The sequence below is a fragment of the Megascapheus bottae genome, chromosome 16 (genome assembly GCF_031878675.1).
Source record: "Megascapheus bottae isolate mThoBot1 chromosome 16, mThoBot2.hap1, whole genome shotgun sequence".
Lineage (NCBI taxonomy): Eukaryota > Metazoa > Chordata > Mammalia > Rodentia > Geomyidae > Megascapheus > Megascapheus bottae.
The window spans coordinates 22,445,440-22,472,215 of NC_143524.1; the positions used below are offsets into that span (position 1 = coordinate 22,445,440).

At 40.5% G+C, this 26,776-nt stretch overlaps 1 protein-coding gene across 6 annotated transcripts in view; it reads left to right on the plus strand.

Annotated features, from left to right (window-relative positions):
* The window catches only part of LOC150053012 (uncharacterized), a 132,533-nt gene that overhangs the window by 48,049 nt on the left and 57,708 nt on the right, over nucleotides 1-26,776 (plus strand). For 4 of the 6 annotated variants that reach the window (XM_090348927.1, XM_090348928.1, XM_090348926.1 and 1 more), the window contains exon 2: nucleotides 13,041-13,281. In XM_090348927.1, coding sequence (XP_090205053.1) covers nucleotides 13,041-13,281 — 241 coding nt within the window. Of the gene's footprint in view, nucleotides 1-13,040; nucleotides 13,282-17,346; nucleotides 17,539-18,456; nucleotides 18,527-26,776 lie in introns of those variants that run through there. The other 2 variants (XR_016538142.1, XR_016538143.1) reach the window with 2 other exon arrangements.

Genomic DNA, 26,776 nt, shown 5'->3' on the forward strand with positions numbered 1-26,776 from the left:
TTCCAATCTAGTCTTCTGGATTCAAGCTGACAGAGGGTGGCCACCGGCTGGCCTGAGCTGCTTCTTCTTACTCCATGATGTATTTTAATTCAGACCCAGAGTTATCATAGCAAGGGAATTTGTCAGCCACAAAACCTGCTTCCCTCCCGTGTCCCACCATGGTTCTCAGGGTGGTGAACTCTGCTGCAGACCCATCAGGGACATTTTCATCCTACATGACCTCAGCATTTGGTTTTGTGAGATTTGAAGTGTTTTTGAGGTTTGAGACACTTTTATGTTAATGATTTCCTAAGGAACCTTGGCCTTTTCTTCCTACAGGAGCTGCTAATGGAATTGCAATTCTCTTTTCACCTTTCCTCTCTCACTCTGTGGCTTTTCACACAGGTACCTGTGTAGAGACAACCTCTACTGTTGCTTCAGCACTTGCTATATGTTGGCTTCCACACCAAGTATTTTACATATACCCTGCCACTCCATCTTCACAGTCTATTAATATTCTCATTTTAAAAGATGAAGACATTGATACTGAGGAATAAGCCTAAAGTCTAAATCTAATCAACCTAAAGGAATTGAACTTAAAGTCACATGGAATAGTCAGGCCTGGATCTGAAAGCAAGGCGGGTGATACCAATGTTCTTCCATTCAACTCCCTGCTGTGGTTTTGCTCTCTATGGACTCATTTGGAAGCAGTGGCCTCATCAAATAAAAGTGCACATAAAAAACAGCAAACCTCCAAACCAACATACATCTGATGTAAGCCCTTCACAATTTTAGAGACAGTGATTCCATCTTGTCTAAGTTTGTACTTTCGAAGTCAACATTGCGAGCTTCTCTGGCCTTCCGGTCATGGGGTGGAAGTGGCTGGGGAGAGGCCTGATCGCCTCGCTGTTGGGGTCCAGTGCTTACTGTTGATATGGAGGACGTATTGAGGAAAGGACCAACTGAACACAGAGGGGTCCCTTGGTCTGCTGCTGCTGCTGCAACAGGCTCATTGAGAGCTGGTGTCATGACATTTGTGTCTTGGCAAGTCAAGGTGAAGATGGGGGACAAAGGGACGGGATGCAGACCACATATTCATCTTTCTCTTGTGTATTCTCCACTGTGTGCTACTTTGAATTTTTGTGTCTCCCTTTGTATATGCCTTTGTCAACTACCTTGAATCCCTTTTTGAATGAGAGAGGATATAATACAATGCTTATTATGTATTTACACACACACATATATATGTACACTGTTAGATTGACTTGCTGTGAATGAAATAATTTGTTCTTTGCTGAGATAGATTAACAAAGGGTAAAAAATACCAGGTGTTGGTGACTCATGGCTGTGATCTTAGCTACTCAGGAGACTGAGATCTGAGAATCACAGTTCAAAGGCAACCAGAAAAGGCTGTGAAACTCTTATATCCAATTGACCAACAAAAAACCAGAAGTGGATTTGTGGCTCCAGTGGCCAAACACTAACCTTGATAAAAAAAGAGGCAATGCTCAGGCCCTGAGTTCAAGTCCCAGTACTGGTATGCATGCTCATGCGTACACACACACACACACACACACACACACACACACACCAGATGAGAGGCTGAGGATGTGGCACTGTGGTAGAGTACTTTTCTGGTATGAGAAAGGGCATAGGTTTGATTCGCAGTACTGCAAAAAATACAAAGGGGATATTTTCATCATTAGGAAAGGCTAACAATTGTGATAAGGCCCTAGGCAGAAATGGACATAGGGGATACTTTGTCTGTGCACTTTGGGACCCAACCCATTATTCCTGGTACCTAGAATTTAAGCTAACTCCACTTAAGACTAATGCTATAACTTAAACAACATGCAGAAAGAATAGAAACATTTCTGTTTATAACAAGCAGTTTTCCTTTTATGCATGCACCTGAAGATGGTTTCTTTGTTTAATTTGCCGGTATTTTTAGACAGGGTCTTACTATGTATGTCTGAGGTTCATCTGGGATTTACTAATTAGTCCAGGCTGGCCTTGAATTTGAAATTTTCCTGTCTGTTTGAAATCTTTAGTCTCTGAAATGCTGAGATTATGGTTGTGATTCACCAAGCTGGGCTGTGTTGGTATTTAAAAAAATTCTATACATCATACTATTGTGTCATATTGACTTTATCATCAGTGACAAATCCTGGTTCTCATCAAAAGTTTCCCAGCCTAGGTGTTTTGGGGCAGTTTATATTTTATACTTAAGTTCAGGACTTTACATTAACCGCTCCTATTTTATGGAAGGGATAGTTACTCGCTTTCTGTATCCCTACCTCTTCCTACAGAGGCATCTTCTTTCTTCTTCCTCTTCCTTCTTCTCCCTCTTCATGTTTGTTTGTACCCCATCTTCTCTCCAGTGCCAGTTGATTCCAGTGCTGTAGATCTAACAGTACCAGGTAATTTCTGAACAGTAGTGGCTACCAGAGCCGGGGAAGAGCATGGGAGATGGAAGGAAATGGTTATCGAAATTAGGGCACGGTTCAATGGAGGAAATAACTTCCAATATTCTGCAGTATAGTAGGATAACTATGGCTTACAACTAGGTGGATATTTCTTTTTTATTGTATTTTATTGTCAGGGTAACATATTCAGGAGTTACAGTTACATTGTCAAGTGGTGGGTACATTACTTCTTAAACGTTGATACCCCTTCTCATGTTTTTCTCCTTCCCCCCTCCCATGTCTTGCTTTTCCCCCTTCCTTCCCTATTTCAAATAAACAGATAAACATATATACAATATTCCAGGTTAACAAAGTCAGATACAGTAACAACATGAGGTAAACCATAGGGGGAAAAAGAGAAAAAAATAACTTCACATAGTACATTAAGAACAATCACAAAGATAAACCTCTTGTTCCCACATCCTAGAGTTCATTTTGCTTAGTCTCATCCTATATGACCATGTGTACTGAGCTTTTGAGCTATTGTAATCCTCTGCTAGGAGAGTCCTAGATGTGTACTAATTATTACAAATGAGGAAACCATGGAGCCTATGTTCCTTTGGGTCTGGCTTACTTCACTTAATATGAGTTTTTCCAAGTCTTTCCATTTCATGGGGCCATGTCATTCTTTCTAATGGCAACATAGAAATCCATTGTGTATAAATATCACATCTTCTTGATCCATTCATCTATTGAGGGGCTTCTGGGTTGGTACCATATCTCAGCTATGGTAAATAGTGCTGCAATGAACATCATTGTGCTAGTGGCTTTAGTATGTCCTTGTTTCTGGACTATTGGGTAAATGCCCAGGGGTGGAAATGCTGGATCATAGGGGAGCTCTATGTTTAGTCTTTTGAGGAATCGCCGCCATATTGCTTTCCAGAGGGGCAGGTGAATATTTCAAAAATCGCCAGTAGACACTTCTGGGCATCTACCCTGAACATCATAGCCCAAGATATGATAAGGACACCTGCTCAGCTATGTTTATCTCTGCACTATTCACAATAGCCAGGCGATGGAAACAATCCAGATGCCCTACTGCCGATGAATGGATACAGAAAATGTGGTATATATATACAATGGAATTCTACATAGCCAACAGACAAGATAAAATAATGGCATTTGCAGGGAAGTGGATGAATCCAGAGCAAATCATGTTGAGTGAGACAAGTCAAGACCAAAGGAACAAAAGGCGCATGGTATCCTTAATATGTGGCTATCAGAACCAAACAGTACAAGAGAGAGGACTCAATATTTGCATACCCAATGCTATGGACATGGTATTGGAAATATACACATAACTATATAGACATAAAAACCTATGACTCTATAGACATAACGTTTTATTTCATAAATTAATATGTATCTATGACATACAAACCCTTAGACTAATTTTGATTATGTTCTAAAAACTAAGTGCCAGTGATTGTATGTAGAAATTCCCTTCCTGAACACTTGTTTGTTAAACATGTCATTTGAAATATGATGTAAAAATCAATGTTAATAAATTCTTTTAAAAAAACACCAGTAGAAAGGATATTCAATGTTCCTAACATAAGACAATAATAAATCCCTGCCACAATAAATATGACATTATTTGATCTGATCATTACACACTGAATACATGTATCAAAATATCATATTGCATCCTATAAAATATGTAAGGTTATGTGTGTTTTGTTTTCAAAAGGAACTCGGTGAAATAGGGTGAATTGCTTATGCAAATTCCTCACTATCTCCAAAAAAGAGAGTACCTCTGCATCCCCATCTGAACACACTTTCCCCTTTTGTGGGCAAATTGAGCAACTTCTTCATCATCCTCTTCCTCCTCTGTTTCCTCTTCTTCCTTCTTCTTTTGCCAGATCTGACGCTTGAACTCAAGGCTATCTAGCACTTTGCCACTATGAGCCATGGCTCTACTTCTGGATTTTAGTTGTTTAGTTGAAGATGGATGTTGTAGACTTTCCTGCCCAGGCTGACTTTAAACCAATTTCCTCAAATCTCAGCCTTTTGAGTAGCTAGGATTCCAGATGTGAGCCACCTGCAAACAGCCACGAGCAAGGTCTTTGAGAGAGACTTATAGCGTCTGCTGAAGTTTGGCCTTTGTTTACTTAAGCATTTTCTATGTTGGTATGGAGCATACTTCTGGGCTCTTTTCTTTCTTTCTTTCTTTTTTGTTTGATTTTTAAATTCAACTCCAAAGACAATTCAAGTGAGAAACTTCAGCACACTGATTTTGTTCTTTGAGTCATTGCACTGTAATTAGCTGAGTTGGGTTTTAAATGCAGCACAAGAATATCTTCCTTGACTGTTTATGTCAGAAAAAAGTGGCTAATGAGCACTTATCAAAAAGATGAACACTTTTTCTCATTAGATTAAGTAAAATCAAAACAGATTTATAATGTACTATTATGTTTCAGCTTGGAATAAATTGAGTAAAATAGCTAATATCTTCACAGCTCCTGAGAATGTCTGCACTTCAGAATCCACCTCCTCACCTAACATCTCTCCCATACTCCAAGACTTCCGCTAAATGCCTGTGTTTCTCAGCACTTCCTCTGTGGAGAAAGGCAATCAAAGCACAATCAATAGTATTCATAAAATCTGGAGAGTCAAGGAAAACCAGACATCACCACTACCTGTCTTGGTGCCTTCTGTACTTGACTGTTTAATAATATAGTTCTGTCAAATTGTTTTTAAGAAGACTTCTTGCTGGGCACTGGAGGCTCAGTCCTGCAATCCTAGCCTCTCAAGAGTCAGAGATCTGAGGATTGAGTTTCAAAGCCAACCCAGGCAAACAGACTTTTATCTTCAATTAATCACACACAAGCCAGAAATGGGTGTGTTGCTCAAGTGGTAGAGTAAAAACCTTGAGTGGAAAAGCTGAACAAGAAAAGCTTAGTCTCCCAAATTCAAGCTCCAATACTGGCACACACACACACACACACACACACACACACACACAACATTTTAGTTTGAATTTTCTTAATGACTAATGAAATTTAATAATTTCATTATGCTTCTTGACCATGGATAGTCTCTTTCATTAAGTTGTCTATTCAACTTGCTCAAGTGTTTTGTTTTGTTTTAGTTGAGCTATTTTTCCTTTCTTATTGATTGGATATATGTATAACAAATCTTTTGATAAATATGTTATTACTTTTAAAGAAGTTAGATTTATTAACCTTTCTTTAATGTTACTATCTGTATAATTATTGAATTGGAAATATACGTATATTTGTGTACAACATAGTTTTTTTCCCATATATTTTTTATTGTAATTAATAGAAGGGTTGCATTATATTCACCAGATAGAAGGTGCATTACTTCACATACATTGATACCCTTTCTCATGTCTTGGTCCCCATTTCCCTCACCCTACCCCCACCCCTCATCTTGGCAACATAGGTTTTTAAAATATGTAAACACTGTGGAATTTCTAAATTGTGATAATGCATGCTTATCTCCACAGTCAGCATTTTTGTGTGTGTATGATAAGAACACCTAAAATCTATTCTGGAAATACAATGTTAATGGGCCTAGATTGTAGCACTTTCCTAGCATGTGCTCAGTGCTGTAGGTTTGATCCCTTAGCACCACATGAAAAAAAGAATATTTTTTTGATATTAGTCCTAGAGCTTGAACTCAGAACCAGGTGCTGTCCCTGAGCTGCTTTGGCTCAGGCTAGAGCTGTATTACTTGAGCCACCATACCACTTTTGGCCTTTTCTGAGTCATTTATTGGAGTTCCATGGACTTTCTTGCTTGGGGCAAATCTCAGATCTTGTATATCAGCCTCTGAGTAGCTAGGATTATAGGAAAGCAATGGTTACTACTTATAATTTCTATGTCATACAGTTATTTCATTATTCCTGACTAAAATCTAATATTTTTGATCAGCTTGCTCTACCATGATATTTTTGTACTGAGATTATTTTTACTCACCACAATATTACGAATATATCCTGTGTTACCTTCTAGAAGTCCTACTGTTTTTCCTTTTGTATTAATTTGTGATATTGATTTTTGGCATACTATGAGATAAGCTAAGTTTTCAATAATATATCAATTACTAGAAATGCTACCTTTCCCCCACTGTATTCAATTGTTTTATGTATTTATTTTTAAATTTTTTTTGTTTTATGTATTTAGTTGTCTTATATGTCTGTTTCCTGGACTCACTATTATTTTAACTACTCTACACTTCTACACTATAATAAATCTTAATACATGATAATATGAGTTCTTCAACTCTGCTTCCTTTTCATATTTCATTTGGCTATCTAGAATATTCTTTTGTCTTTCTGTATAAGATTAGGAAGATTTTTAATTTTCATAGAAAAATGAGCTTTTTTTGTCAATGGTGAGGCTTGAACTCAGGGAGCTGTCCCTGAACTCTTTAACTCAAGGCTACCACCCTACCTCTGGGCCTGGACGTTGTCCCTAAGCTCTTCGAGTCAAGATTACCACCCAACCTACCCCTGGAGCCACAGCATCACTTCTGATTTATCTTTTAATTGGAGATAAGAGTCTCAGAGTCTTTAGTGCATGCTGGAGCTGACTTTGAACACGATTCTCAGATCTCAGCCTCCTGAGTAGCTAGGATTACAGGCATGAGCCACTGTGCCCTGCTGAGCTGGGGTTTTGGTGAAGATTTTATTGTACATGCAGCTCCACTGGTGAAAGCTCTGATAATACTTAATTTCCCAATCCATGGACATGGTATATCCCTTAGTGGAGCTTCCTTAATTTCTCTCAGCAGTGGTTTGGAGTTTTCAGTGTGTACTTCTTGGAGATTTATTCCTATGCATTAGATGATTTTAATTTTAGGTATCCTTAACTAGTTCATGTTATACTAGAGAAAATGTTATTATGTAAAAATAGCTAGTCAATTTCACCATGAGGAGTAGTTTGATTAGGTATAGAATGGGGTATAGAATTGTAGTTCTCCAATTACCTACACATTGAACAATAGCATTCTTTTTTTGTCAGTCCTGGAGCTTGAACTCAGGGCCTGAGCACTGTCCTTGAGCTTTCTCAAGGCTAGTGCTCCACCACTTGAGCTACAGCACCACTTCTAGCCTTTTCTGTGTATGTGGTACCGAGGAATTGAACCTAGGGCTTCATGCATGTTAGGCAAGCATTCTACCACTAGGCCATGCTCCTGCCCCAACAATAGCATTCTTTTGTCTTTTCTGCTATGATTTTCATTAGCTAACCATTGCTGCTTGAAAACTTATTTTGAATCTGATGTTCAAGTGTTCTAGTTCTGCCATGCCCCCATCATTCTTGAGGCATTTCTTTGCCTTCTAGCAGAACAGTATGGTTCAGGAACATCTACTTTCTCTCCCCTAAAACTGGAAACGGTCATCAGAATCTTGATTCACTTGTGTAAAGAAATTTAAATTCTGGCATTGGCATGACTCTGTGTGTTTAGGCTCAACAGGAACAGGGAATTTCTCTAAAATATGTTCTTTCTAACACGTGTATTGGTACTTCCAAAATCAAGCTGCTATCAGAAGGCTTGTTTTAGTGTTTTTCCTTCCTACAAAGCATTTGTGAGACCTGTGACTCACCCACTGTCTTCATTGTACTTGCTCATTTGCCCAGGCTTTGATTCACAGAAAGCTGAGTCAAAATTTCTGACTACAAAAGCATCTCTACAAAACTGTGCAGGGCAGCTAGTGTTCTGTATCTGTTCACAGATCTTTTCTGTCCTTAGACTGATAATTATGGTCAAAATACTTAATCTTCTCTTTGGTATTATATTATTTGAAATATGATGAAGTTCATTTGTTTCTGTTGCTATTCCATTGTATGAGTGTGGCCTAGTGGTAGCATGCTCACCTAGCATTCATGAAGCCCTTGGTTCGATTACCTGGAACCACATACACAGAAAAAGCCAGAAGTGGCACTGTGGCTCAAGTGGCAGAGCACTAGCCTTGAGCAAAAAATGTCTAAGGACAGTGCGCAGGCCCTAAGTTCAAGCCCCAGAACTGGTAAAAGAAAAATTCCATTGTAGATTTTCTTCTCTTCCAATTGTTAACTTATCATCATCATCATTATCATCATCATCATCATCATTACTTAACATGATTTCAAAACCACAAGTAACCAAACAATATGCAGAAAAAGGTACCCTTAAGTAAGGGTATGTACCCTTACTTTCTTATCCCATCTCTTTCCTGTCTTTCTATAAACATAGTTATAGTGAATACATTCATATTATATTATTCTTTTTTAAACATATACATTTATTGGGAGAGGAGATAAAAATGTGTCCTGAATATTACTTCACATCGTATCTTTTTTAGTTTATTCATAGTTGTGTAGTATTCATTTTGTGTTCTATCCAGCCATTTCCTAAAGATATTTTTCTCCCAATATTTCTCCATTAATATCAGTGAAGTACTTTGTCTATAGGAATTTTTGTATTGTTGAAACTATCTTCAAGGTCAAGTCAAATCAAAGGGTAAAACCCCCAGTGGTTTTGTTAGAAATTGCCCCATTTTTCATCCTTAAAGATGGAAATATTCCTAACAAAAATGAACAAGTTTCTCTTTCCTCATAGCTCAGTCAAAAGCTTAGTAATGTGAGCCAAATCTGATAATTGAGAGATGGCATCTGAGAATCTGATAATTGAGAAATGGTGGTATTTTGTTATGACTAAAATTATCTATCTTTTCGTGTTTTATAAACATGCTAAAGCCTGCTGTGACTTTTCTTCATTTTTCTATTAGGGTTTTAATCTTTTACTCCCGTTTTTGAATTTTTCATGCAGCAGGAATGGATGGCTCATATCCATATCCATGTCTGTGATGCATGTTAGTCATAGTTATTTTAAAATTGAAAACCGTGGGTATTTCTATTGCATTTAAAATCATTCTTTTCAGGGTTTTGGTATGCATGTCTTTCCTGTGAGTTTTGGGTTGAGTGCCAGCCTCTGTGAATGGAAAGTTGCAGAAGTTGTGGAGATGTTCTGCCTCTTTAGAGACAACTTAGTTTTCTGCTGGCTGACAGGTGGCATGGGATATAACCTTGATAAGTGAGGCTCAAAGTCACTTTCAGGCTTGCCTTACTCTAAAGAAGCAGCCCTTCTGGATAGCAGCTGAGAGAAAACATAGTCTTACTATTGCCCCTTACCCTCTTTAAGGTAACTGGATTGTTTAAGGTAAATTGTTTTTGGCTGGTAGCAGTTCTTTATATATTCTGGGTACATATATGTGATGTGTGAATATTTCCTTCCCTTCTGTGGGCTGTCATTTTACTTTCTTGCTGGTTTTACTGAAGTTTTTTTTTCTTCCTTGAAGGCTAATGTTTATAGCCTCATCACAAGGAGACTCTTCTTTTCTTATTGGACTTTCAGCTTTGTGACAACTGCTTAGAATTCTTCACAAGCCTGTCAAGAGTCACTTGTATGTAACTCATTCTTTGGGGTGCTATTGGCCTTTACATCTTCCAGTATGGCAAGATGTTTGCTATTCTCTCTTCAGCCTTTATTCCCCACAAGGCAGATTGGCAGAGGAACAGCAGTGGCAAATGCAAAACTCTCTTAAATATATCACCCAGCGTCCAGAGTCCAGAGTTGCAGCCTATAAATCCTGCCTTGATTATTTCCTAATATCTTCCAACAGCTCTCACACTTCTATATCTTCTTGTGCACATTTATAGTTGTTCTCCAACAAAGGAGTTGTTGAGATTCTAGTTACTCCATCATCGCTAGTAGCAGCCACTGTCTTTTCCACTTAGCACATTTCATTAAATTTGTATGGAAATGAGAAAACACAGTCAAATTGACAAAGCATCTTACAATTGACAGGGAAATTGGCTTGCTCATACATCGCTAGGGAGGGAATGTGTTGGTAGTGCCTTACTGGAGGGCATTAATTTATATCAAAAGCCTTAACAATTCATTTGTCCTTTGATCTAGCAATTTTGTTTCTAGGGATTTATCCTAAGAAAATAATTGTGGATATTTATTTGGAAACATTTCTATTTTGTGACCAGAATTGGAATTAAAATCCTAAATATGCCACCATGGAGGATTTGCTAATTTTTGGTGCATCAATACAAAGGGAATTTAATGTTATAAAAGCTGTAGCAGAAGGGCTGGGAGCGTAGTCTAGTGGTAGAATGCTTGCCTAGCATGCAGGAAGTCCTGGGTTCAATTCCTATGTGCCATATACACAGAAAAAGCCGGAAATGGTGCTGTGGCTCAAGTTTTAGGTAAAGTACTAGCCTTGAGAAAAAAGCCCAAGGACAGTTCTCAGGCCCTGAGTTCAAGCACCAGGACTGGCATTAAAACAAAAAAAAAGATGTAGTCAAATATTTAAATATACTGATAATCTGTTAAGTGTAATGGATGATAAAATGCCCCATACAGTAGGAGTAGGATCCCATTTGAAATATATTTCCATATATATATATATATATATATATATATATATATATATATATATATATATAGTCCTAGCTATATTCCTAGCTATTTGGGCAGCTGAGATCTAGGAATGAAAGTTTGAAAACAGCCCTGACAAACAGAACTTTCAGATTTTATATCCAATTAACCAGCAAAAAGCCCTAACTGGTATTTTTTCCAGTGGAAAAGTGATAGTTGTGAGCAGCAAAAAGCCAAGTGAGAGTAAAGGTATTGAGTTACTAGCACACTTACACACACACACACACACACACACACAGTCACACCCCTAGAATAATGAATATGAGCTTGTTAATAGAAGATAATGTGATTGGGTTGTTGGATTTTCTTCCTTTTGTATATGCATATTTGATTTTTTTATAGTTTATGATATAGTTAAAATGCACTTTTAAAAAGTTATAGTTGGATAACAACAACCCTAAGATACCACCTTACCTCAACAAGAATGGCCAAGATTTTGAACTCAGACAATGACAGTTGCTGGCGGGGTTGTGGAGAAAAAGGAACCCTACTACACTGCTGGTGGGATTGTAAATTAGTTCAGCCACTCTGGAAAGCAGTGTGGAGGTTTCTTAAAGAACTGAAAATAGACCTTCCCTGCGATCCCGCCATACCACTTCTGGGCATCTACCCTGCACATCATAACCCAAGATATGATAAGAACACCTGCTCAGCTATGTTCATCTCTGTACTATTCACAATAGCCAGGCGATGGAAACAATCCAGATGCCCTACTGCAGATGAATGGATACAGAAAATGTGGTATATATACACAATGGAATTCTACATAGCCAACAGACAAGATAAGATAATGGCATTTGCAGGATGAATCTAGAGTGAATCATGTTGAGTGAGACAAGTCAAGACCTAAGGAAAAAAAGGCGAATGGTATCCTTAATATGTGGCTATTAAATCCAAAGAGTACAAGAGCGATGACTCAATATTTGCATACCCAATGCTAGGGACATGGTAATGGAAATATAAACATAACTATATAGTCATAAAAACCTATTACTCTATAGATATAACGTTTTACTTCATAAATTAATATGTTTCTATGACATACAAACCCTTAGCCTAATTTTGATTAAGTTCTAAACACTAAGTCCCAGTGATTGTAAATAGAGATACCCTTCTTGAACACTTGTTTGATAAACTTGTCATTTAAAATATGATGTAAAAATCAACATTAATAAATTCTTTAATAAAAAAGTTATAGTTGGCAGGCTCTGTTGATAATGTTTTCTAGCAAGCATTATTTATTTTTACTTTCTATTTTTTGTTGATTATGAGGCTTGAAGGGTCTGGGCACTGTCCTCGAGCTTTTTTGCTCCAGGCTAGCACTCTACCACTTCAAGCCACAGCACCATTTCAGGTTTTCTGGTGGTTAACTGGAGATAAAAGCCTCATGGACTCTCTTGCCTGGGTTGACTCTGCACCTTGAGTTTGAACTGGTGAGACACCAGCACCTAGATCAATTTTTTTTCTTATACTGGTGTTCTCAACTCTATTTTGTATACACTTAGAAATTTTATAAATGTAATCCAGTTTCATATCACTGAGATTACTTTGTGGAACAAAAGATTATTAAGACATATCTTGCATTCCTTTTGGTAATGGTGTGATAGTGCATGCCTGTAGCTTCAGCTATTCAAAAGGTAGAGATAGAAAGATAAAGGTTCAAAGTTAGCCCAGGGGAGAGTTAGTGAAAGATACCTGGAAAACAGAGTTGAAAAAATTAAAAAAAACAAAATGAGTAGGGATTGTATCTCAAATGTTTGAGTGCCAGAACCTTTCACCAGTTTCTGGCAGTGTGTACCAGGCATATTTTTTTTTAAGTTAGAATGCTTTAAAAACATATGCACAGGGGCTGGGAGCATAGGCTAGTGGTAGAGTGCTTGCCTGTCATGCAGGGTTCGAGTCCTCTGTACCACATACACAGAAAAAGGTGGAAGTGGAGCTGTGGCTCAAGTGATAGAGTGCAAGCCTTGTGAAGACACAAGGACAGTGCCCAGGCCCTGAGTTCAAGCCCCAGGATTGGCAAAAAACAAAAGCAACACATACACACATACACACATACACACAGACAAAACCATATGTACAGCTTGTATAAGTTCTCTGCAAAGCATCCTGACCCATGGTTGCTTTTTCTTCTTGAAGGTACCTCCAAAGCGGCAGTCAATATGTCCTTCCCGGTTTTAAGGCTGCTTCCTGGGCAGGTCCGTTCCTTGGTTACATCGTCAAAGAAACCAAGAGATGAGTCTCTTCATCGGCATCATGAGGCCTATGGGTATTTCTTGCCCATCCAGACAAGATGGCAGGACAATGACCAGTATGGCCATGTGAACAACGCCGTGTACTACAGCTACTTCGACACTATTATCAACCATTACCTGGTCAGGTAGGCCTCCTGGGCTCTGCAGCTCAGAGCTTTTTCTGAGCTTCTCCCAGGCCCTTGGCTGGGACTTTGAATGGCATATCCTCGTAAGTGGTCCCCTCATTTTCCTAGTGGGCATACCTCTTCTGTTAAGGAGATGGTACACTAGCAGTTTCCAACAGAGAACAGACATGGATCCAGACACAAGTGACGTACATGTTTCCCTGAAGTCTCAGAGTGTTTGCTCATCTTGTTTTATTTATTTAATTATTATTATTTTTTGCACGTAGATGACAGCAAATGTACAGGCTTTGAATATCAAATAAACATCCTACACAACAAACCACACAGTGTTCAGATGCTGGATAACTGGAGCAGAGATTAGCATCAACCCGCAAGGCTTTTTTTTTTTCTTTTTTGAAGAAACAGCTGCTCCTCCTCACAGAGGTCCCACAAAGGAGAGGAGAGAGAGACAAAAATGTAAAGATGTTTATTCTGTCTTCTGAATGCTGTGGTGATGCGGTGGCTATCTGCTGGGTGTGCTTTCAAACTTGGTTAGTGTGGATTTGGTTACTCTTAATTGCCTGGCTGAAAGATGGGGTCCCACTGAGAGCTCCGACACCCCAAATCTTCCATGAATTAGCTGTGCAATTTTAATCAAATTGTTAAACCTCCTGAGTTTTTCTGTATAAATAACTCATAGTTTTCAAGAACTTTTCTCTGTGTCTAGCACTGTGAAGTATTTTACTGTTTCTCATTGAATCTCTCTCTGAGAAAGTAGCAGTTTGTCAATAAACCTGACTGAACCTTATGGCTTGATCTTTCAGTGACATGCTGACCACCTCTTCAACACTCCACCCCCACCCCAATCTTGCTACAGGCAGATCAGAAATGCTGAGGAATTAATGTGCTCCAGGATGCAGCCTTCAGCTACTGGCTGATAAGAGTTGGGGTATACATATCCCAACATTCTCAGATGTAATTCTGTGGCACTTACTTTACATAGACTCTCAGGGTTCACTAGTGGGATTAAATCCCCGTTATGTAGATTGATAATGCTTTAAAAATGGAGGTAAAATTTATATAACATAAAATCCAATACTTTAAACCTTCAATGTTTTTTAAAAATGGGTTTATGTTGTACAACGATCAGAACAATCAAATACGTAGTGTTTTCAATCCCACCTAAAAGAAGGCCATACCTGATAGTGATCACTCTCAAGTCCTCCTCTTCCCATTCTCTGGCAATCACTAACATACTTCCTGTCCCTAGGCATTTGTCTGTTTGGTACTTTTCATGTAAATGGAATCGTATCGTTCATATTCATACTGCTATCAGGGTTCACTGTGTTTTAGTCTGTACCAGTACTCCATTCCTTTATAGGACAGAGTAACATCACACTGCGCAGATATGCAGTATTTTATTTATTCACCAGATGAAAGATACTTGGATGGTTTGTATTTTTTTTTTGGTGATTATGAACAATACCATGATGAACATTTCTTTTGGCCAATCCTAGGGCTTGAACTCAGGGCCTGGGCACTACTTTCCCTGAGCTTCTTTTGCTCAAGGCTGGCACTCTTCCACTTGAGCCATAGCACCACTTCTGGCTTTCTCTGCTTCTGTGGTCTGAGGAATCGAATCCAGGGCTTCATGCATGCTAGACAAGCACTCTACCACCAAGCCACAGTCCCAGCCTTCGATGAACATTTTATGTTCCAGTTTTGTGTGAACATTTTTCTGGTTCTTTGGATTTGCATTTAGAATGGAATTTCTGAGTAATAAGGAAACTCTGCGTGTAACAATTTGAGGAACGATCAAACTTTTTCTTATAATGTTGTGCTGTTTATCATCACATTCAGGTCACCTGTACACCTGTCATTCATCCCTTTAGAAGCATATAATGCTTATGAGCAATACACTGTCTTTTTTTTCCTTAGCACTCATTTTTAGTTGTAACACAATGTGTATCTCTTTTCTTTCACTTTTTTTTTATGATCTAAGATCAGGACTTGAACTTGGTATCTGCCACCTTCACTCCTTAGCTAGCATCCCACCAACTGAGCCAGGCTTCCCATCCCCAGTTTATCCATACTCTTAACACTTTTTATCTTTTTAAATGTAGCCAGTCTATTGTATGTGACATGATATCACATTTCTGTTTTGATGAACATCTTTGTGATGATTGGTAATGCAATCACCTTTTCATGTGCTTATCAGCCCTAAGCCCTGATAAGGGGAAGTCAAGTCCTTTACCTCCTTTTAAATTGGATTAGTTTTTACATTGTTTTCATTATTTCATTGTGGAATTGAAAAAGTTCTTTAAATATTCTGGATACTAGATTCCTATTATATAGACTTTGTAATCATCTCTCCTATTGAGTGTGCTAGCTTTTCATTTTCTTCCTAATCTCCTTTGATTCGTAAAGCTTTTAATTTAAATTGTTTTCATATATTAACAATTTATGTCTTCCTATTAAATAACAAATGCTATATTGCTTACTTTCTATGTCTGTTTCTCACTTCTAAATGAGTGCTCAATCTACAAAAAGTGATTTAGAGATGATTCACTGTGAAGACTTGTACACATTCTTCTTTTTCTTAATGGGAGCATGTATGAAGCAGTATTCTCTCATTCTCTTGTGTGTTGTGGGGTCCTGTGTATTCACACCTGAACACCTGTCATTCATCCTTTTAGAAGCAAGTAATGCTTGCTTATGAGCAACCAACTCTCTTTCCCTCAGCATTAATTTTGAGTTTTAAGACAATATGTGTTTTATGCTTTAAAATCCAGCAAAAAGTAATAACAGTCTGATGTGATGTGCCATTTCTGATCATTTGACAACAGGAAATCTGACAGGAAAATTTCCAGCTCACTCAGGACTACACATTGTTTTCTTAGGAAGGCTCAGCTCTGGATTTTCTTTGGTTTGTCTCTTAAGTCATCTCAATACACGTAGGACCAAATGGTGCTCGTCTCCTATGGCTTTTGAATGCCTTCTAATCATGAAGCCCAAGTGCAGTTAATGGTAGTGGAGTCCTTACACCAGTGGAAACTCTGGCTTTGGAGACCTAGTTATTACAGTTTGCTTCTGCCAGTTTTGATGTCATCACTGGGATTAACGCCTTGTATGTGAGAATTTCTGCCAGAATACTGTCTTATCTTTGGTAGAACTTCTAGTAGTATCAATTGACTATCAGATTGTGAAAATAATCCTGAATGGCGCATGAAGGGACTTTCTAATTAGGATATTTTTTGCCAGTCCTGGGCCTTGAACTCAGGGCCTGGGCACTGTCCTCGGGCTTTCTCAAGGCTGGAGCTCTGCCACTTGAGCCATAGCACCATTTCTGGCTTTTTTCTGTGTATGTGGTACTGAGGAATTGAACCCAGGTCCTCATGCATACTAGGCAAGCACTCTACCACCAGGCTACTTTTTGAAGAGAGCTGACTTAGCAGAAGCAAAACCAGCACCCCTTAGAGGAGTGAGGACTTAAGGAAGAAGAAGTGAAGGGGACCAGGTTGCCACCTCTCTTTGTCAGGTACCCAGCAATGGGAGGAGAGCAACTGGTCAGATCACAGGGCACATTCCGCATCACAGCCTGGGATGCTCTGAGTTTCCTTTTCTCCTTGCTTTCCAAGGATGAATTGTGCATGTGGCAATGCTTGGGAAGCCCAGCCACATCTTTGCCTGGAACATTTCTTCTCTGAGGTGGAAGGAGGGGCTTTGCCAGGGGACTGGGGATTTGTGGAGGGCGTAAGGAGAAGATGAGGACGACAGCAGACCAGGCCACAAACGTGCCCCAAGTTCCCATCAGTTTGACATGCGGAAGGGGTTAAGTCATTCTTGAACAGTTTATCGCTCATCAATTGTAATTAAATATGTTTATATTAAATTATGTTCTGTAATTAATGTAAAATCTTTTAGCCTATGCTGTTATTAGAACCAGATGCTGAAGTACCAACAATATTTCAACATGACTGCTGCCTTGCCAGCTGTCTAACTGTAATTACTTTAATCTCAGCTTGTTATCTAATTATCACCTTTGTAAAGGGAAAAGTACTCTCTAATGCTTACTGATTGTTTCAGATGATGATGAAGAGTGGGGAACAGCTGTCAGAGATCGTGGGCCCTGCTTATCACAACGGAGGAAGTTATCCTGAAGTGTATTCAGGGCCAAACTGTGGAAGAGACACGTGCCAGGCGAGAACTAGGGACTGGCCAGTGAGGGGAGACAGGTGGTGAGCTGTTAAGAGTACAGCCCAGTGGATAAACTGTCAGGTGACACCTGCCTTCTCCAGCTATCTCAGGGAGGGGAGGACAAGACTATTATTTTTTTTGGGGGGGGCATAGGGCTTGAACTCAGCCTGGGAGTTGTCCCTGAGCTCTTCAACTCAAGGCTACCGCCCTACCCTGAACCAAGCCCCACTTCCCATTTTCTAGAAGTTAATTGGAGATAATAATCTCAGGTCCTTTTGTGCCTGGGCTGGCTTTGAACCTTGATCCTCAGATCTCAGCTACCCGAATAGCTAGGATTACAGGCGTGAGCCACCGTGCCTGCCTAAGATTCCTGAGACTCAGTTGCCTCATTTGGAGCTGGGAGGCAGCCGTCACGTGGGGTTCCACCTCTGAGGGTTTTTGCAAGGAGTGAGAGCATGGGAAGTCAGTCAGCATGGCACTTGATAAGATCCACATAGTCACTGGGACCTTTTGTAATCCTTAAAAAAGAAAAGTCAGAAGCTCAGCACTGGTGGCTCATACCTCCAATCCTCGTTACTCAGGAGGCTGAGATGTGAGGGTCATGGTTTGAAGCCAGCCTGGGCAGAAAAGTCCTTGTGAGACTCTTATCTCCAGTTAACCACACAAAAACCAGAAGTGGTGCTATGGCTTAAGTGGATAAGTGTTAGCCTTGAACATAAAGAGGATCAGTGACAGCACCTAAGGCTCTGATTTAAGACCCACAACTGACAAAAAAAAAAAAAAAGGAAAAGGAAAAGGCAAAAAAGAACGGAAGAAAGAAAGAAAGAAAAAAAGAAAAGGAAAGGAAAAAAGTTAGGATTGTCCATTTTAGCCTTGATAATCAAATCTGACAGAATTAAAATGGGGCTGTTGATATCAGTAACTTAATGTTATCAGTTTGTTTTGTAAACTATATTTCACTTCCATCCTTTGGAGACTGAAAACTATTTTTTGTTAAAGAATAGTTCATCACGGGCCTCGAGGAATACCAAAAACAAACAGAAAAAAAACCCACAAAAAGTCTGCTAAATCAACAAAGAGTACAAGTAATATTGACAAGGGAAGTCTGGACACTTCTAAGGAAAATGAACCTTTTTTTGAATATCCTTTGGTATTATATGTCTATATTGTATGTCATCTGAAGCAGTAACTAGTTTGTTCTCACACAGTCATTAAAGCAAATTTCCTTAGATGTTGGTTAAGCTTTTAGCATGCTCTCATACTTGAGCTTCCTAGAGCCGCACTCCCACCAGAGGGTCCTTATCACCAACAGTCCCTGTCTCGTAAATAACAGGACTCTAGAGCTCTTAGAGAAACCCTATAGATAAAAGAGGGCTGGAACAAGGGATGTGGATCATACCAGAAGGAAGTCAGAGCCTTAGGAGAGGACCGAATTGCAGTAGAAGGCTGGGATAACTAGTCAGGTCAGAGAAGTAGAAAAGAATTCCCATCTTATTGAACCAAGCAGTAGGAAGTTGGTCTCTTGGAGGACAGGAACCAGGAAGCTTATTTGTAAGAGGGAGGAGGTTTAGAGGAAAGGGAGAGGATAAGGAAAAAGAGGAAGGAGAAGAGAAAGGGGATTGGGGAGAAGGCTCGGGAGGAGGTAGAGAATATGGTGAGGACTTCTGGATAATATCAGAAGTGTCCTGATTCAGACTTGCTCTCCTCAATAACTGTGTCACTTCAGTCTTAGGATTTTTTTAAAATGTGTGTTGATACTAGGGCTTGAATTCAGAGCCTAGGGTATCTGCTTGACTGACTCACTCAGGGCTGGCAATTCTACCATTTGAACTACACCTCAATGTCAATTTTTTGTTGGTTAATTAGAGATAAAGAAGGTCATGAATTTGTTTGCCTGGACTGACTTTGAGTCTTAGATCTCAGCCTTCTGAGTAGCTAGGATTATAGGCAGGAGCCACTGAGGCCTGGTTTCAGCCTTAGGATTTTCAGTGAAGTTCTAAAACCTATTTCTTATGGTATTTATTAGGCATGATAGTTAAATATAATGCTTTCTCAGTATGTAGGATATATGATGGATAGTTGTTTGTTGAAATGTTGGAAGCATTTGGGAAGTACCCAGAGCATTTTGGGAAGAAGCAACATGAAGGATCTCCTATTATCTGTTGCATGCTATCTGTCTTGTGTCCTGTCTGTAACTTACCTCTATCTACCTGGCTGGGGGCATCTCATTTTCCCTCATCAAGATGACCATGTTACAATTGCAGTCATTTGCAGGAGTTTGTCTTCCAAAGGTTTGCATTTTGGTTCCCAGTGTGGTAGTGTGGAGGTGCTGGGACCTTTAAGAGCTAGGGTTTAGGGGGAGGTCACTGGGTTTTTGAGGATGCTACTTTCCAAAGAAAATTAAAGGTGGCTTTTATGAAGTTCTGAGTTGGAAGGAGTTGTCAATTAAAAGGAGTTGTGAGTAAACCCTGAGCTCAAATCCCTCTCATATGGGATATGATTTCTTCCTCCCACACATCACACTTGCTCCAGCCATCGTGGTGCCTTCTACATGAAGTCCTCACCAGAGTAGGGAACATGTCCTAGTGCCATTCTCCTGAACCTTCAGAGCTTTTCTCACACAGTTATTCAGCCTCTGCTATTTTGTGATAGTAATAAAAAAATGGACTAATTATAAAATTCCATGTCAGCTATTTGAATCTCTTCCCCACCTCCTGGAGTAGTCACTAAATCTTCCTCCCTTTCCCTCCCCTCCCCTCCCCTCCCCTCCCCTTCCTTCTTTCCTTCCTTCCTTCCTTCCTTCCTTCCTTCCTTCCTTCCTTCTCTCTTCTCTTTCTTTCTTTCTTTCTTTCTTTCTTTCTTTCTTTCTTTCTTTCTTTCTTTCTTTCTTTCTGTATTATCCTTAAGTAATTGTACAAAGAAGATTCAAATCCAGCTTTCTTTCTTTCTTTCTTTCTTTCTTTCTTTCTTTCTTTCTTTCTTTCTTTTCTTTCTTTCTTTCTGTATTATCCTTAAGTAATTGTACAAAGAAGATTCAAATCCAGCTTATGAGTGAATGCATCTTGATCAAAGCCAGAGAGCACTAGAGAAGAACAATACCTGATCCTGAGTTCTGCAGCTCTACCATCATGTGTAAAGTAATACTTAGAATGACTGGCACAGAATAAGAAAGCAGCCCCGGAGGACCAGCAGGCCCTTCGATGGATGCTAGTGTGCTGCACTGGATGCCAGGCTCCAGGAGCCCGAGCTTGAGGATGGCCTGCTCGTGCAGGAGCTAAGGGAGCTAATGTTGTGCACAGATTTGGCGTCAAGAAACTGCCTCCACTCAGATGCAAGGAAAGGAAAAATGGAACTACTAATCAGAAAGCTCTTTAGCTCTCTCTCCATCCCTCCAAATATCACCATAATCTGGTTTTTTTGGAAAGGTTAGTAGCCTGTTATTAGTGTAAGTGTAGATTCCCCGTACAATGCAGTGCTGATCCATGTTTGTGGCAGTGAGCAGGGAGCCCTGGGAGATCTTGAAATGTATTTCAGTGCAAGGCAATTGAACCTTATAGCTCTCTGAAAATCAGACATGTGCATAGAAGCGAAGGGATGGTAGGACACATGTCTCCAGTTGACATGTGTGGGTGACAGAACCTTGCTTTGTATGTGCCAGGTCTATACTGCACGAGTGCTTTCTGGTGAAGCTATCCAAGGGTCATCTCCCTTTCTCACGAAGCCAGCCCTGCCATCCCCTCAGGTGGAGATAACCCTTCATTTCCCCATGGCTTATCCTTACCGGAAGGAACTTAGAATAATAAGCCACCTGTTTTTGTCCTAGCATTTTTTAGTTCACAAGCTCTTTTTCAGGGAGATATTCAATAGTTTTTAATGTAGTAGGCTGCAGGACTTGGCCACAATTGGTCTGATGGGAAAGCAACACAGTGTGTAAGTGAGTACATATGGCCAAGTTCCAACCAAGTTTTTATTTATTGCTACTTATGCTTCTTCATGTGTGATTGCATATTTTTTATAACTTCACTCAGAGTTCTAGTTACTTAATCATAAGGGTTTTTTTTTGGTGGTATTAGGTTTTGAATTCATGATTGCTAGGCAGGAGCTCTACTATTTGAAGCATTTAATGATGAGTTCATATGCATCCTTCTTGTGCGTCTTGTAAAGTTTTGTCTTATAACGACATGTTATCCTGATAGGAACTCCTCAAGGTTGGAACTGTAGTGAATGCTTTAGTCCTGATTTCCTGTAAAGCAGGTAATAGCAGCAGAAGAATGTAAGGAGCCTAGATAGACTTTATCTGTTTGGGGCCTGAACAGCACCTAGTATATATGGATAGTGAATGTATGAATGAATGAATGAATGAATGAATAATAGGAAAAGTTTTCAGTGGCAGGTTTCCATGAGTCAATATCCTTTCTCAAATGACTTGCACAAAGAATGATTACTATTGAGCTTTGGGGTCAGTGGGGGGACTGAGGTGAGCTGGGTCTGCTGTTGGGTTATGTTTAGGAAATTGAGGCATAATCTACATGTGTTTGCTCAGAATGCCACTCCCGAGCCAACCAGTCTCCTCTACCTCTTTTCAGGCCTCTTCTTTCCTACCCCTCATCCTAGACTGAAGAAGTTTCTTCTTATAACCCTTCCACAGGCATTGTAGGATCCAGGTGACATCACCATGGTTCTTATTGAGAAATGGTGTTCTTGCTGGGATGGCCTTGAGCTGTCCCAGGTATACTGGCATCTTAAAGTGCCCTTTGTCTTTATTTCTCCTGCTCAACTGCTTCTTCAAGATCCTGGACATACTTTCTCATGCAGGCTTTGGTGTTTTGGGACTTGATTTTACATCTGGGTATTCTGTCAGTTCTAAGGCCTTCGTTAAAATATTAAGATCTATCTCCTTGAGACCAAAGAAATCTCATTATAAATAAAGGAATCCCATTGGCAAATGTGTTCTGAAACCCACAGGCAGAGAAATATATGGATACAGTGTGCCTGGGAAGTTGGGCTGTCAGATTAATACATTGTGTGAAAATTGGGGCCGGAGGTCACCAGTCTCCTGATACACAAATCTCCCTTGGAGAACCTCATTTCATTCAGACTATCAGTTAGATTAGAGATACCCTAATTATCCCACTGAAATTAAATTACTTTATGTTACGGTGATATAATGAACAACTATAAAGAGGATATACACAACCAATCATCTGATTAGTCACAGCAAGACCAGATCATACACTAAAAGGACCTTGCTGATCATTGTCAACTACTCTCTCTTCTCTCCCTCCCTCCCTCCTTCTTCCTCTCTGTCTCTCTGTCTGTCTCTCTCTCTGTCTGTCTCTCTCTCTCCCTCTTACACAGACACACACACACAGACACACACACACACACACACACACACACACATACAGGAGAGGAAAGGGGAAAATGATGGGGATCAGTTCTGGATCCATCTTAGGTTGATTTTCTGTCTTTCCTAGGCAGGTGTTGGGTGCCTGCTGTGATTTTGGAATGAATTGTTAAAAGATTCTCCCTAGAGGTGCCATCGCTGGTCATTCTGAGGGCATGAGCTGTAGAGCACCTGTTACACTCCTTTTTAGGTGGAGTGCAGTATGGGGTTTCAGTACAGGGTCTCATTCTTGCTAAGCAGGTGCTCTCACATAGCTTGAGCCATGCCATCAGCCTTTTCTGCTTTCAGTTATTCTTCAAATTAGGTCTCATGCTGCTGCTTGGCTTCTCTCTAACCTTGATCTTCCTAGCACTGCTTCCTGTGTAATTGAGATTGCAGGCAAGGATTACCCACAGCCAGACAATTAACCACTGCATCATTGTCCTAGGAGCCTTGTCATTGACAGGGTGAGGACCCACTGCCCTTCATTTCTTTATTTCAGAAATCTTTACAGTACTTTGGCTCTGTTGCTGGGGTATACTGATCCTCTGGAGAAAAGCTAAGCTCATTAGCCTGTCTTTGTTAAACGGTGATAGCTCTGTAATGAATGACTCTCAGATCTCAATGACCATGTGGTAGAAGTTTAGCTTCTTGTTCAAATCCCCACTTATAGCTGTGCTCCCTTTAGGTGAAATTTCTTACTAGCAGCACTGTCAACATTTTGGGGACTGAGCGATTTTGGGGAGGAAGGCTTTTGTATGCATTGTAAAATGTTTGATTACACCCTTGGCCTCTACCAGTAGATGCCACTGGCATATTTTCCCAGTTGGGACAACCAAAAAAATCTCCAGTCATTGTTGTTTCTGGAAAAAGGGGGCAGGATTGTCCCTGCACAAGAACCACTACTCTGGTCAATGGAATCTTCTCCATTCATCTGGAAGGTGGAAGAGAGCAAGGAGAATTCTGCAGGTGTTCATGCTTGGATTTTTTTGGGGGGAGGAGGGATTCACAGTCACGGAAAGTGGCACTAAGGCCACATTCTGCTGGAAGAAGTCCCGTAAATTGGGAAAAGTGACTGGAAATGTACTCTAGAGATATTCCTGGGAGAATAAGGAAATGGCATGTATGTGGCACCTATAACAAGATCTGATCCAAGGACAAACCAAGGACATAGAAGAACCTGAAATTTGACCCTTCCCCTTACTGGAAGGCATGTGAGTCCCTCTGGTCTATTGGACAGTCAGAAAGGGCAGCATTTTAGGTGGACAGGATCATGATTACAATAGGATGGCTTTACACAGAAAATATTGAATCCACGTGCTGGTGGCTCTTGCCTGTAATTCTAGCTACTCAGGAGGCTGAGATCTAAGGATCACAGCAGGAAGCCAGCCTAAGCAATAGAGCTTTTTTGTGGGGGGGATGGGGGAGTTTTATCTCTAGTTAGTCAGCAAAAAGCTGAATGTAGAGCTATGGCTTAAGTGGCAGAGCCAAATAGCCAAGTGAGAATGCAAGGCCCTGAATTCAAGCCCCAGTGCCAGCACACACACACACACACACACACACACACACACACACACACACACACACACACTTTTGATAGCAGTTTAAAAACTAATAACATAAACTTAGGTACTAAATAATTGGTGAATGTCAAATTACTTAAGAAAATGAATACAGTGTGATGTCAGTGAAAGATAAGTCCTGTTCCTGCAAAGATTTAGACAGAAGACTAGTTCTCTTTAGTATCACTAGCACACAGCACATAGGTAGCATCTGGAGGCTTTGCTTTCCCCTATGCTTGTCTCAAAGGCAGGCAGTATGTAGCTAGAGGAAGCAGGGGCAGAGTCCACTGGATGGGTCAGTACATTAACGGTGTCTCTGGCTCATTTACCAAAGAGGCAAAGACATCTGTTACCTGATCTACCAACCCACTGCTCCACACTCAACATCAGACCTTAAAAACTTCCATGATAGCAATATTGTAGGAGAAGAAGGTTGTTGTGGGGAAGAAACTGGCTTCTGGAATTTCCAACTTGACTGGGTCATCCGTCCTGTGATTCTGGATGAGTCAGATTACTTAGAGGACAAGTCTTTCAACTTCTGTTTTCTCTGGACAGAGTTTCTGGCCCCAGATCTCCACTTTGACCTCCTTTTTTGTCACCGAAGGTATTTTACACCTCTCCACCCTCATCCCCATTCAGCTTTTCCACAGCATGCTATGTGCAGTACCATAGAGACAAAGTTCCTGTTCTGGTCGTCCTGCAGGGACCAACTCTTGCTGCCTCCTAGCTCCCTGAGCTCTCCGTGGTGCTGGTCTTCCAGAGCCCATTGTGATCTCTCTGCCTCCACTGCCATCCCTTCTCTCTTTGGTACTCTTAGTTCCTGGCTCAAAGGTCACATCGTTAGAGATAGTTGTGGAAACCTGGACACTCTTAGGACCTCCTATGTGGCAAAGTTAGAATTAGGATTTTACATTCCTTGCCTTATCTGACTGCTGCCTACCTCCACAGTTTCACTGCAAACACCATGAAAGCACAACTGACAATCTTTTTTTTTTTTTTGCTAGTCCTGAGCCTTGAACTCAGGGCCTGAGCACTGTCCTTGGACTTTCTCAAGGCTAGCGCTTTACCATTTGAGCCACGGCACCATTTCTGGCTTTTTCTATGTATATGTGGTACTGAGGAATAGAGCCCAGGTCTTTGTGCATCCTAGGCAAGAACTCTACTAAACTACCGGTCCCACAACTGACAGTCTTGTTTCATGTTGTACCCAATGCCAGCATGCGGCCAGCATAAAGTTGGGTGCTAATGGATTTTTTTTCCCTCCCATGAACAAATGAATCGTTTGAACCTGTCTTAAATGCTAGTTGATCATGCTGACATACAACCTGTTTGATTCTTCATCAAGCTGCTAACAAATCAGAAATGTGATTTCCACCATCTCTCAGAGTGGTGTTAGGAAGCTCAGGTGGTCAGTGAAAGCCATGTGGTGTGGGCGTCCTCATCCCTCTTGAAAAATCTGTCGAGAACCCAGAAATCTATAGCCTTTCAGACAGCCTTTTATTGAAAACGCATGCACCTGAGTAATTCATTCCTAGATGGCAACACCAATGAGCAACTATAGCCCAAGGCACTGTTTTCAGGTAAATAGCCTGGACTGAGGGGTAATGGAAGGGGGAAGAGAAGATGCTACCCAAATGGCAGGACTCTGTGGGAAGAGATGAAGGGAGCAGCCCGGGAAGTGTCAAGATATCCAACTGAGAGAATGGCTCACCACCCCACCAGAGCTGGAGCCTCTTAGGATTCCTGTCATGTGGTCCCCTCTTGGCTCTGAACAAAGTGAGGTATGAAGTCATTTCCAAAGCAGCGACTATGAACAAAGTGAGGTATGAAGTCATTTCCAAAGCAGCGGCTATGAAATTCCATTACACGGCGCCTTTCAATTTGAGTGGAAAGACCTTTGCTGAAACTAATTTGCAGCTGCTTTAATCATGGGGCTCGGAGACAGCGGGCTTTCCTCACTGTAGTGGCTACAGAGGTTCACACTGGTTTTGCAGTGAGGCCTTTCCCTACCCCTACCTTAGCTGCTATATTTCTTCTATAGTCTTTGGATATTCCCTGTTTTTTTTTTTCTTTTGGCAGTGGTTGAAGCAAAAGGGAAGCAATTATCTTCAGTCATCATGATAAATACAAATGTTTTACGATTAGCATCCATTTGAAAACTTCGAGTGACAGCCAAGGAAATAAAGCTGCTTTCCCAGACATCTCCCTGCTCTCCTGGGCCTCTCCTGCCTCCTGCCTCCTGCCTCCTGCCTCTTGGGGGCGTTTCTCTTGGGTCCCCTAGTTCCCTTTTCTGGTGACCCACTGGGATTGTTGTTGAACTGCAGAGGGGTAGCTAAGGATCACAGGAAAGCAAAGAGAACTCAGTTAAGAA